Source organism: Mobula birostris, chromosome 17, assembly GCF_030028105.1.
Source record: "Mobula birostris isolate sMobBir1 chromosome 17, sMobBir1.hap1, whole genome shotgun sequence".
NCBI classification, from domain to species: Eukaryota; Metazoa; Chordata; class Chondrichthyes; order Myliobatiformes; family Myliobatidae; genus Mobula; species Mobula birostris.
This window is the reverse complement of record NC_092386.1, coordinates 11,210,019-11,223,556: the sequence shown is the minus strand read 5'-3', so window position 1 is coordinate 11,223,556 and position 13,538 is coordinate 11,210,019. Positions and strand designations below refer to the sequence as shown.

At 41.6% G+C, this 13,538-nt stretch overlaps 1 protein-coding gene across 2 annotated transcripts in view; it reads right to left on the bottom strand.

Moving 5' to 3' along the window:
* Positions 1-13,538, bottom strand: part of LOC140211501 (EGF-like repeat and discoidin I-like domain-containing protein 3) — a 298,350-nt gene that overhangs the window by 208,321 nt on the left and 76,491 nt on the right. For both annotated transcript variants that reach the window (XM_072281267.1, XM_072281268.1), the window contains exon 2: positions 11,875-12,003. In XM_072281267.1, coding sequence (XP_072137368.1) covers positions 11,875-12,003 — 129 coding nt within the window. The remainder of the gene's footprint in view (positions 1-11,874; positions 12,004-13,538) is intronic.

Here is a 13,538-nt window from a genome sequence, read left to right as displayed (position 1 = left end):
TTAAACTTGGAAAAGGAGAAGTTAAGAGACAGAAGAGTAAAACATCAAAATAAACAGGTTGAAAGAAAAAAATGAATACAGTTGTGGCCAAAATCTTTGGAAATATTCAACCTGTTGTATCAAAGCCACCCGGTGGACAAAACATGTATGTACGGACATGAAAAATAGTCAAATGCAGCAGGCCATGTATTTAACATGGAAACTTAATCAGGGAAAACCGAAATATTAATGCAACAGGACAAAAACACAGAATGTCATACTACAGCACAGAAACAGGCCATTTGGTCCGTCTAGTCTATACTGAACCATCAACATGCACCTGGACCATAGCTCTCCATACCCTCCATTCCATGTACTTATCCGAACTTCTGTTAAGTGTTGCAATCAAATCAATATCCAACACATCCACTGGCAGCTCGTTTCACACTCGTACCACCCTCTGAGTGAAGAAGCTCCCCTTAAGTATTCCATACTTGGAGAGGATGTTTCTTACTGTTTGGGAATCTAGGACCAGCCTCAGGATACAAGGCACTGCCTTACTGTGCCCCTCCAAGATTCCACTACCTTGTCATAGTTTAGAGTCTTGTGTGCCTCAGTGACCCAGAGAGCTATGTTAGCTGGAGTCAGGGCTTTATGCTTTGGCTCTTGGTCGGGTCACCCATGCCGAACGGGTCAAAGGGTAGCAGCCAGACTAAGAGTGGTCCATTGAGGCTCCAGGTTCGTGGGTTCAGCTCAGGGCTAACAACCCTGACTGGTCAAACTAAATCGTTACGGAAACATCAATGAAGAATCCTTCTACATCTGAGTGCAACGATATTCCTGAGTCTCCACTTGGGATCTGCATGACTGACAGTCAACTGAGAAGAAGCTATTGACATGATGAAGGAAGCCGTTAACACCGCCAGATATGGAGGATTAGTGGCGTAACAGGCAAAAGAAGACGTTACTGTGCTGCCCCTTTTTATAATGATGAATTCTATTAACATAGTTAATATTACTAAGTATCAGAGGGGAATAGGGCTGCAAGGTAGTGTAGCAGGTAGGGTAGTACTTTACAGCACCAACTATAAGATTGGGATTCGATTCCCACCACTCTCTGTGAGGAGTTTGTATGTTCTCCCTGTGACCACATGAGTTTCCTCAGGGTGCTCCGGTTTCTTCCCACATTCCGATGGTGTATGGGGTGGGGTTAGTAAGTTATCAGCTTGCTACGTTGGTGCCAGGAGCTTGACGACACTGGCGTGCTGCCCCCAACACTTCCTCAAACTGTGTTGGTTGTTGATGCAAAAACAGTGCATTTCACTGTATGATTTTGAATACACGTGATATATAAAGCTAATTTTTAATCTTTAAATCCAGCAAACAGTCCAGCCAGCTTTGTAACAGCATTGTAGAGACTCCTACTGGCAGTAATCCAGGTCTAAAATTGACCAGAACGTGGAAAGGAATGTGTTAATAGATAAAACCAACACGGAAATGTTAAACACACACAAAATGCTGGAGGAACTCAGCAGGCCAGGCAGCATCTAGGAAAAGAGTGCAGTCAATGTTTCAGGCCGAAACCCTTCGGCGGGACTGGGGGAAAAAGGCTGAGGAGTAGATTTAAAAGGTGAGGGGAGGGGAGAGAGAAACGCAAGGTGATGGGTGAAACCTGAAGAGGGAGGGATGAAAGTAAAGAACTGGGAAGTAAATCGGTGAAAAAGATCCAAGGCCATGGAAAAAAGAGAACGAGGAGGCGATGGGTGGGAAGGAGATAAGGTGAGAGAAGGAAAAGGAGAATGGGAAATGGTGAAGGAGAGGGGGTGGGGGGCATTACTGGAAATTCTCAATGTGCTTACCCACCATTGAGCACATCTACAAGGAGTGCCGCATGAAAGCAGCATCCATTACTGAGGATTCCTACCATCTAGACTATGCTCTCTACTTCCTCCTGCCATCGGGAAGGAGATACTGGCACCTTAGGTCTGACAGCACCAGGTTCAGGAACAGCTATCACCCTACAAACATCAGGCTCCTGAACTGGTGTGGATGACTTCACTCACATCAACTACAAACTAATTCCACAAACCTACAAACTCAATTTCAAGGACTCTTTACAACTTATGTTCTCAGTATTTTTTTGGACACTTTGTCTCATTTTGCACATTGCTTGTTCGTCAATCTTTATTACAGTTCATCATAAATGTTTATTTTCCTGTAAATGCCCACAAGAAAATGAATATCAGAGTAGTTTATGGTGACATATACATACTTTGATGATAAATGTACTTTGAAATTTGAGTTTGCGTCATATTAACTGGATGATGGCTAATTTAGTTGTACCAGTACCTCTGCAATCCCATCAATATCCTCATTTCCAGGACATCTACGCAGCCATGACCCTCAGGGACCTGGGATATATTATTATTTTTTGAATGTTTTTTATGTAACTATGCTTTTTGGCTATCATAAATATATGTGTTATATGTACTGTGTGCTGTGTGTGACTGTTGGTTCAGTGTTTTGCTCCCTGGTCCCAGCTGTTTCATTCAACTGCATTCATGTGTATTCCAAAAGATGTACCGGTAGGTTGGTTAATTGGTCATTGTAAATTATCCTATGATTAGGCTAGGGTTAAATAGGTGGGTTGCTTGGTGGAGCAGCTCATCTGCTGTATATGTCTAAGTAAAATAGAATAATTAATAAACATGATTCTGATTCTGATAGTCGGTTTCCTATCAGTCAGCCAATCTACCAACCGTGCCAGTATGTTATCTCCTACATGTTAAGCTTTTTTCCTTCAATTAACTTTGACACTTCACCTTATCAAATGCCCATGGAAACCCAGGTGTGGTACACTAGATACTTCTTCAAATAATTGGTCAAATGTAATTTCCATGCGAACTTGGCCTTATTATCTTGAGTTTTTTCTTAATGTTCCACTGTCATCTCTTGCTTCTAATGCACTCTTGCTTTCTGTCCCTGTGCTTGAATGTGATACACCTTGGCCTCACCAGCAATCCCCATGACTTTGATAGGATGAACTTGTAGGAACCTCTGGCTTTGACATCTTCCACAGAAATAAAGAGTTGCGGGCACTTGGCTTCAGCAGAACCCTTGTTGGGAATATCTCAGACAAAGAGCACAAGAAGACTGATTATTTTCTCTGAAGTCATTTCTCCCTTGTTTTTGTTCCAGATTTGGTAGCAAGCTTCAAATGGTGAAAATCAGAATTACAATTCTCTTTCAAACTCTGTTTTAAAATTGCTGACATGCATTCCTTCATTTGTTCACTGATATTATGCATATTTTATTTACAAGTTGCTCTGCAAGAAATTTTGCATCGTAGTTACATTTGGTAGTTAGGTAGGGAAATTAGAACAGAGGCAAGCATTGTTAAAAAAAAAGATTTGAGACACAGGAGACAGCAGAATCTGAAATATGAAGCCATAATCAATCTGTTGGAGGAACGTGAAATACTGACAGTTCCTTTCCCCCTACAGATGTACACAACCTGCTGAGTTTCTCTGGAAGATTGTTGGTTGTTTAAAAAAATATCCTAAGCTGTTGAGCTTTTGAGGCGATGCCTCAGAAAAGCAGTATCCGTCATTAAAGGACAACATCTCCCAGGACAGGGTGGTTGGGTGGGATATGTCTCTACCAAAGGAGGTGTAAGGTGCTCCTTCCCTCCGCTAACCTGCAGGTCACCCTTGGGCAAGCTGTGATACCTGCTTAACTCCCCCCGATCAGGGTCTCGTGAAGCCATGGGAACAGGTGGTGGATGGTAGTAGGAGGTGCATATCACAAGTCCTGGTTATGCGACCGCTGATGCCAGGCAGACAATCTCTGAAGAGTATTGATAATGGTTGGGGTCACCCATCTTGTAAAGAAACTGCCCGGAAGAAGGCAAAGGCAACCCACTTCTGTAGAAAAATTTGCCAAGAACAATCATGTTCATGGAAAGACCATGATTGCCCAAGTCATAAAATAAAAGTCATGTCAAATAACGAACGAACAAACACCCTCTTCCCATTGATACTATCAAGGAAGAGTTACAGGAACCTGAAAACACACACTCAACATGTCTGAAACAGCTTCCTTTCCTCTTGTCAGATTTCTGAATGGACAATGAATCCATGAACACTTGCTCATGATTTTTCCCTTAGTATAATTTTCAGTTTTTTTATTATTATGTATTGGACTGTACCGCTGCCACAAAACAACAAATTTCATGACATATGCCAATGATATTAAACCTGATTCTGATTCTGATTTTACATGCACTCCTGCAGCTGCTCACAGAATCATCAGCGTGGCAATTCAATACCACGGTACATTTTACACTCTACGTGATTGAAGTCAGTCAATCTCAGAATACAATCAACAACTGTTGTTAGAGCCTTTGAATCCACAAAGATGATCAAGCAGCCATCTATGCAAGTCCTACCCATAGCATTTTGTTGTCTCTAAACTGCCCTCTGATTGTACCGCTCACCTGCACATCTGGGGTCATTTACAGTAGAAGCCAATTAACATCCTACTATCCACGTCTTTCTGGCCTGGGATGAAACTGGAGCAAGCAGGGGAAGGACTTCACATAAGCAGCACCAGAAGTCACATCTGAACCAGGGTCATTGGAATTGCGATAGAACGATGGGCAGAGAACAGCAGAGCAGCAGAGAACAATACAGGCCCTTCAATTCATGATGTTGTGCTGATCCTTTAACACTCGAAGATCAATCTAACAGTTCCCTCCGACACAGCCCCCATTCTTTCTACATTTCATGTGCCCAGGTCTTAGTGGAAATAGAATGCAATAAAGTTGGACTTCACCTAAATGCTAAGAAGACAGAGTACATGGCGTTTAACTGCGACGAAGGTACTCTCAAGACCGTAGAGAATGATACCATTAAGAAAGTCTTTGACTACAAGTACCTCGGGTCAAGAATGATGAGTTCAGAGAAGGACATGAAGATATGGAAGGCGCTGGCGTGGAGGGCTATGAACAACATGAAGGAAATCTGGAAGTTGAACCTGACCAGAGGGCTTAAAAAGAGGATTTTCATAGCAGTCATAGAGTCCATTCTCACGTACGGATGCGAGACGTGGACACTCACCAGGATGATGCGAAAGTCTCTAGATGGTTGCTATACATGAATGCTCCGGATGGCTCTTGACGGGAGTTGGCAACAACACATGACGAACGTCGAGCTCTATAACAACTTACTGATGCTCACCACTAAAATCGAGGTGAGAAGACTGCAACTAGCGGGACACTGTCTACGCCACCCTGTGCTACCTGCCAGCCTAGTCATAATATGGGAGCCCAAGCACGGGAGGATGAACCCTGGGCGCCCTCCCAAGACTATGGTCAACACGCTCCTAGAAGACAGCGGCGCGGCTAATGTAGATGAACTGACCACACTGATGAGGGAGAGGGAGAAGTGGAGAGTCCATCATTGTGCCTGACGCTGGCCCCCTAGGCCTGAGTCAACGTAGTAGTAGTAGTAGTAGTAGTAGTAAGTCTTAGCCTAAGGGTTTCTCAAATATCCCTAATCTACCTGGCTCTACCACCATTCCATACACTCACCACTCACAGTGTAAACACTTCCCTCTGACAATCTCCCCCCCCCCCCATCTTTCCCATCTTTACTTTCTCTGATCACTTTAAAATGATGCTCTCTTATATTAGTAATTTCATCCTGGAAGAAAATCTCTGGCTGTCCATTCAATCTAATCTTCTTATGACCATGTACACCTCTATCAAGTCACCTCTTATCCTCCTTCACTCCATAGAAAAAGCCCTAATGTGCTCAAACTATCTTCGTAAGACTTGCTTTGCATTTCCTCTGTATTGTTATTCTGTGACCCCCTAGAGTCCTTGAACCATCTGCTGATGGGAACTGATTCCCACTGTTTACCTACTATACACTAAACATGCCATGAACCCATACATCTCCATTAAGATTCAAGATTCAAGATTGTTTAATGTCATTTCCAGTACACAGGTGTAAAGGAGAACAAAATAATTGTTAATCCCGATCCAATGCAGAATAAAAAAAAAACACAATAAGATAAAGAACACAATAATTTAGAAAAACACAATAAATATGGATAAATATATAAGATGGCTTATATACAGAGATCGATTGTATGTCCATGAAGTGACATTAGGCACAGGAGTGTTTGTACAGAAGGTGATTGACAGAAAATAATAAAGTAGTGGTGGGAGTGGAGGGGTGGGTTAGCGGGTGGAAATGTTGATCAGCTTTACTACTAAGAGAAAGTAACTGTTTTTGAGTCTGTGTCATGGTCCGGTCCGTGATGTCTGCATTCCGGTTCACGGTCTGGTCCGTGGATTCTGTACTCCAGTTATTCTGTTTTTCCCTTGTTCCGTTGGGTGCCTTAATTGAGGCACCTGATTCTTGTTTCGGGCTGGCAACATAGATGGCTCTAGGGTCCAGTGATTCCTTGCTGGACCGTCCTCGGCAGTAACCTTGGCAGTATCCTCAGCAGTGTCCTTGGCAGTAACCTCATCAGTAACCTCGTCAGTAACCTTGTCAGAATCCCTGTCAAGATAAATAACAGTCTATCATTGTGTGGTTTTGTTTCTCTGTGTCCTCTCCTCCTCTGGGTATGTCCAGCCATTTGCCGCTACTCTGAGGGGGGACCGGTCCCAATGTTTTGTGCCCTGTGTCTAAGAAGAGTCCCGGCTCTATGACCTGTGTCCAAGGAGGAGCCCCGGCTCAGTGTCCCGTGTCCTGTGTCTAAGAAGAGTCCCGGCTCTATGACCTGTGTTCAAGGAGGAGCCCCGGCTCAGTGTTCTATGTCCTGTGTCCAAGGCGACAATCAAGTTCCAAGTCCAAGTCGAGGGTCAAATTCCAAGTACAAGTCCAGGTTTTCCAGTTCAAGTCCAGGTTGTCACTCTACGTCTACCTTCGTGTTATCATTTTGTCCTCGCTCCTTGGCTTCCTTAGCATTCTTAATAAACGAAGTCCAGTTCCTAGTACTTCAGTGTCTGTGTCTTGCATTTGAGTCCGCTAACAACACCTCTTTATGACAGTCTGGTGGTCCTGGTATGGATGCTACGTAGCCTCCTTCCTAATGAGAGTGGAACAAACAGTCCATGAGCAGGGATCCTTAATGATGTTACTGGCCCTTTTCGGGTACATTTCTGTATATATATTCTTTATGGCAGGTCGGTTGGTGCTGGTGATGCCTTGGGGAGTTTTAACTACTGTCCGCTGCAGTGCAGTTTCCATACCAAGCAGTGATGAAGCACGTTAGGATGTTCTCTGTTGCACACCTGTAGAAGGTTGTAAGTATTGGTCTGCCCACTCCAGCAATCTTCAGCCTCCTCAGAAAGTAGAGGTGTTGGCGAGCTTTCCAGATTCTGTAGGAGGTGTTCTGGCACCATGAGAGATTGTGTGAGATGTGCACTCCCAGGAGTTTGAAACTTTCCACTGGTGTGCCACCGATGTAAATCCTCTCTGTATGTACTTTCATGAAGGAGAATGCTCTCAATCTAAATTGGGGCAGCAATGGGCAGCACGGTAGCTTAGTGGTTAACGCAATTGTTTTACTATACCAGGGGTTCGATTCCCACAGCAGTCTGTAAGGAGTTTGCACATTTTCTCTGTTACCGTATGTTTTCCCTTTGGGTGTCCTGATTTCCTTCTACATTCCAAAAATATACTTGTTAGGGTTAGTGAGTTGTGAGCATGCTATGTTGGCACCACAATAGTGGCGACACTTACAGGCTGCCCCCAGCACATTCCTCGCTGATTTGATTTGATGCAAGCAGTGCATTTCACTGTGTGTTTTGATGTTTCAATGTACATGTGACAAATAAAGCTCACCTTACCTTATGAATCGCATCTAAAAATCCTCATCCCCAGAAAGGCAATAATAATTTTCTTCTGCAATCTCTGTTAGAAATTTGCTTGCTTTCTAAAGTGCCGTGACCTGAATTAGATACATTACTCTATTTGTGACTTAACTTTTGTTTCATGAAGATTATATAACCGCGCCATTTAAGAGAAACTCTAACCCAGTTAGGACAGCAGGGTGGATCTATTGCATGTTCGTTGGGATTAATGCTGATGGATATTGATGTGGTAGATTTAGGGCTCTTTTTCGATTCTTTATACCATATACTTTATTGTTGCCAAACAATTGATACTGGAACGTACAATCATCACGGCGATATTTGATTCTGCGCTTCCCACTCCCTGGAGTACAAATCGATAGTAAATATTAAAACTTTAAATTATAAATCATAAATAGAAAATAGAAAATGGAAAGTAAAGTAGTGCAAAAAAACTGAGAGGCAGGTCCGGATATTTGGAGGGTACGGCCCAGATCCGGGTCAGGATCCGTTCAGCAGTCTTATCACAGTTGGAAAGAAGCTGTTCCCAAATCTGGCCGTACGAGTCTTCAAGCTCCTGAGCCTTCTCCCGGAGGGAAGAGGGACAAAAAGTGTGTTGGCTGAGTGGGTCGTGTCCTTGATTATCCTGGCAGCACTGCCCTGACAGCGTGCAGTATAAGGTGAGTCCAAGGACTGGAAATTGGTTTGTGTGACGTGCTGCGCCATGTTCACGATCTTCTGCAGCTTCTTCCGGTCTTGGACAGGACAACTTCCATACCAGGTTGTGATGCACCCTAGAAGAATGCTTTCTACAGTGCATCTATAAAAATTAGTGAGGGTTTTAGGGGACAGGCCCAATCTCTTTAGTTTTCTCAGGAAGTAAAGGTGCTTCTGTACAACTCTTTGATCCTATAACTCCCTGCTTCGCACTCTGTACCTCTACTAATGAACTCTAAATTCTCATATGCACTTCTGCCTATTCCAGTAACTGTCCAACAATTTCAAACATCCCTCCCCACCACTGAGCGCATCTACATGAAACACGGTTGTAGGAAAGCAGCATCCATCATCACACAGCCTACCACTCAGGACATGCTCTCTTCTCACTGCTGCCATCAGGAAGAAGGTACAAGAGCCCCAGGACTCGCACTACCAGGGTCAAGAACAGTTACTACCCCTCAGCCATCATGCTCTTGAATAAAAGGGGATAACTACACTTACTTGCCGCATTAATGAAATGTTCCCACAACCAATGATCTCACCTTAAGGACTCTTTATCTCATTATCTTATGTTCTCGTTATTTATTGCTATTTATTTATATTTGCATTTGCACAGTTTGTTGTCTTCTGCACTCTGGTTGATCTTTCATTGATCCTGTTATAGTTACTGTTCGATAGATTTGTTGAGTATGCCCACAGGAAAATGAATCTCAGGGATGTATCTAGTGACATATCTGTACTTTGATGATAAAATTTACTTTGAACTTGGTATGTACACATCCTCTAGAATTTTACCAGAACACCTAAATTGACTCTTCTCACTCTTCCTACTAAAATGAGTTCAGCCACTGAGGATTTTTCCCCCTCTTCTGATCTACAATGATTTCTGTTAACTTAGTCACTTGGCTGCACATGTGGTCAATTTTCCTCTGGTGTCAAGGCCTGTGAATTCTAAGGAATACGGGAAGTCTGTTCCTATCCATGTTTTTGTGTCGCTTATATAATAAGACCTAGTGCTAATTGGTCTTAGTGCACATAGCTATAGCTGAGCACAAAATTCCTTAGTTACATGATTTCTCTTTGACTTAGCTAGACATAATATTCACAGTAACTTAAAATTCAAATCTCACATGACCTTAGATTTTCTTTGTAAATTTTCGAATATAACATACATTTACTCACACATCTAAAAAACTGTGATTTAAGACATAAGACAAAGGAGGAGAATTAGGGCATTTGGCCCATAGAGTCTGCTCTGCCATTCTATCATGGCTGATTTATTATCCCTCTTGTTATGTTTTGTAATTTCAAAACATTAAACTGATTCAAGGAAAGACATGAGAGTTCAAGAAAGTGGTGTAACTTTGTCTTTTACTTTAAGTGATCTATACATTTCGTAGTTGCATAATGAGATATGCAATTAGCATCATATTATATTTTATTATATTTTACATATCATCCATAATTATTGTTTAAACGAACAAGAATGCTTAATCAACCACTACATATACTGGATTACTCAAGTCTTATTTAAGTATTAAATACACAACACCTCTCAACCCCGTTCTCCTGCCTTCTCCCTGTAACCTTTGATGCCCTGACTAATCAAGAATCTATCAACCTCTGCTTTATACTTCAGAGAAAGAGTTTCATTCTGGTTGAAACAAAAAGGATCAATTAATTCCTCTTAAAAGGAAGGTGGCTTGTATAACAGGATTACAGCGCCAGTGATCACTGATCGGGGTTCAATTCCCACTGCTGTCTGTAAGGAGTTTGTACGTTCTGTGCCTGACCACATGGGTTTCCCTGTGTCCTTCAGTCACCTCCACACTCCCTAGGCATACAGGTTACAATTAGTAAATTATGCACATGCTGCAAGGGGTGATTGATAAGTTCGTGGCCTCGGGTAAGAGGAGATGAGTTCTTAACTTCAAACTTTCTGCATTATCACTCAAAGAGTTGAACTGCACGTGCATGTAACAAGAGCGTATTGGACCTCCAGGTGGTCCACAGATTGATTCGTTTGTGGCCTAAGGTAGAAGGAGATGAGTTATACAGCTCTCATTACAGGCACATGCAGTTCAACTCTTTGAGTGAAAATGCAGAAAGTTTTAAGTTAATAACATCTCCTTCAGGACACAAACTTATCAATCACCCCTGCTGTGGACCACTACTGGAGGTCCAAGACGCCAACTTCTACAAAGAAGGGATCCATGTGCTCCACGACCGCTGGACTAAGTGTGTAAATGTAGGAAAAATAAATGTGTTAGGTTTTCTAAAATTGACTCCTCCTACCTTAGGCCACAAACTTATCAATCACCCCTCGTATGTTGGTGTTGGAAGTGTGACAATCCCAGGGTGTTCAGGACGATCCTCACTGACTTAATCTGATGATGTTTCAATGCACATGTGACAAATAAAGGTAATCTTTGAAAGAATTTATTTAAAGATACTGTACAGTAACAGGCCTTCCCATCCCAACAAGCATGCACGGCGCAGCTACACCCAAGTGGCCAATTAACCTACTAACCCGTACATATTTGGAATGTGGGAGGAACTCGGAGCACTCGGAGGAAACCCGCATAGTCACGGGAAGATTGTACTATATCCTTACACACAGCAACGGGAATTGAACGCAGGTTGCTGGTGCTGTAATAGCATTACACTAAGTACTATACTACTGTGCCTATTTGCTCAACCTTCGTGTTTCTAGTAGTCATTTCCAATAGGTATAAAGTTATATCATGCTGCACCCATGAAATCACTACAGAAAGAATTTAATGTTAAATATAATTTTGTTTTGCATGCTTGTGTTGAGCTAACACTGAATGAATGCTAAGTTACAAAACGTATCACATGGCTCTCCATTTATATTATGCATCAATCTCATATAGGTAATTAAAATAAATTTCTTTTAAGGTTCAGTTTTATAATATTTTAAACTGATATGTATATTGTGGAACAGTTGAAGTAATGTTCATTTGAAAACAGTTTCATTCTCATTAACCTATGGTTAATATAAAGACATAATACTTGTCTCCAAAAAACTTGCAGTCACTGAACCTAATTATCTTTATGGTTCTTAAATAGAAAAAAATTAATAATATTCTCCCACAATTAGTTAGTAATATATAACAAATAATAAAAACAGCAAGCATTTAAAGATATGAGACAGGACAAGGTAGCAAGAACATAACAGGTGCTGGAGTACAATTATCCGGTTCCATGGCACAGGTTAATATTCAGTAGTGTTAAAAGAGGCAGGCATGCAAGAAGTAGGTGTTGCCGAGGTCTGTGCTTACACTTACCAACCTCCATAATACTAGAGCAGCTGGGACCTGTGAATCCTTCAGGACACTCACATGAAAATGATCCCTCTGCCAACCCTGCCATGCACGTACCACCATTCTCACATGGATTGGGTTCACATAATTCTCCTGTTAGGGAAGCAAAACAGAGTAAAATCAGTGGATGTATTAAGATCGAAGAAAGTTACCCAAAACAAATCGATAAAAGATAACTGTGATATTTCAATCAACTCCAAGTAAAAGTACAGAAAATCTGTAGCCTAGCCATGCAGAAGGGAAATTACTAGTTGGTGGATGAATCTCATTAAATATTTGCCGATGACACAGCTTGTTGTTGGCAGAATTCCAAATTGTGATGCGGAGATGTACCAAAGTCACACCAGAGGAGTGTTGGCGTGTCACCAAAGACCCGAGCAAGTTTCAATAAATGTGCCTTGGTGAACATTCTGACTGGTTGCATCACGGCCTGATATGGACCCTCCAAAACACAGATCAGGAAAAGCTGCAGAGGGTTCCAAACTCAGCAGCCCCATTGTGGGCACTCCCCAACATCGAAGATATTTTCGAAAGGCAAAGCCCTAAGAAGATGGTATCCATGAGTAAGAACCCACATTATATGGCGCATTCCCACTTTTCATTGCGACCGTCAGGGAAGAGGTATAGAAGCCAGAAGATACAAACTCAGCAGTTTAGGAACATTTCTTCCACTCTGCAATTGGATTTCTGAATGGACAATGAACCCATGAATGCTACACCTCTTAGTGTATTACTTATTTATTTACTTGTAAAAATATTTCTTATTGTAAATTACAGTTTTAAAAAATTATTTATTGCACTATACTGCTGCCGCAAAACATCAAAGCTCACAACATAACCGTTTATCAGCGATAGTAAACCTGATTCTACTCTGATCCTAAATAACCAATTCCAAATTGATTCTAAGCTTCTTCTATAACAATCTACCAGTGCCTTAATATGCCTAACATGCTAGGTAATCACCTATATTGTCCTATAGTAAACAATTAAAATATTAGAAGTATTATTGAACAATATTAGAAGCAAACCACGACACCATTTCTATCATATCTTTAAAGTTATTATTCTGCAATGTAGCTGAGTCATTGTAAGGGAGTATAGAGAACTGTATAGATATAGAACACTACAGGACACAAACAAGCCCTTTGGCCCATCTAGTATGTGCTGAACTGTTCATATGTCTAGTATCATCGACCTACACCCAGACCATAGCCCTCCATAACATTTCCATCCATGCACCTATCCAAATTTCTCTTAAATGCTGAAATCGAACCCACGTCTACCACTTCTTCTGGCAGCTTTTTCTATTCTCTCACTACCTCTGAGTGAAGAAGTTCCCCTTCATGTTCTCCTTAAACTCTTAACTCTTCACCCTCTAGTCCTAGTTTCATCTAACCTCAGTGGAAAAATTCTGCTTGCATTTACCCTATCTATACCCTTTCTATTGCCATTCATATTATAGATATTATCATGTTACATCATAGTATCATATTAAAAGGTAAATTATTTCTCAGATCACTGGGTATCTATAAAGAAAGCAATTATATTTCTGTTACCAGAGCACATGGGCAAGGATTATGTGTATAGCCTGTATTAGTTCTCCATTTCCGATTCAATGGTTTGAATAA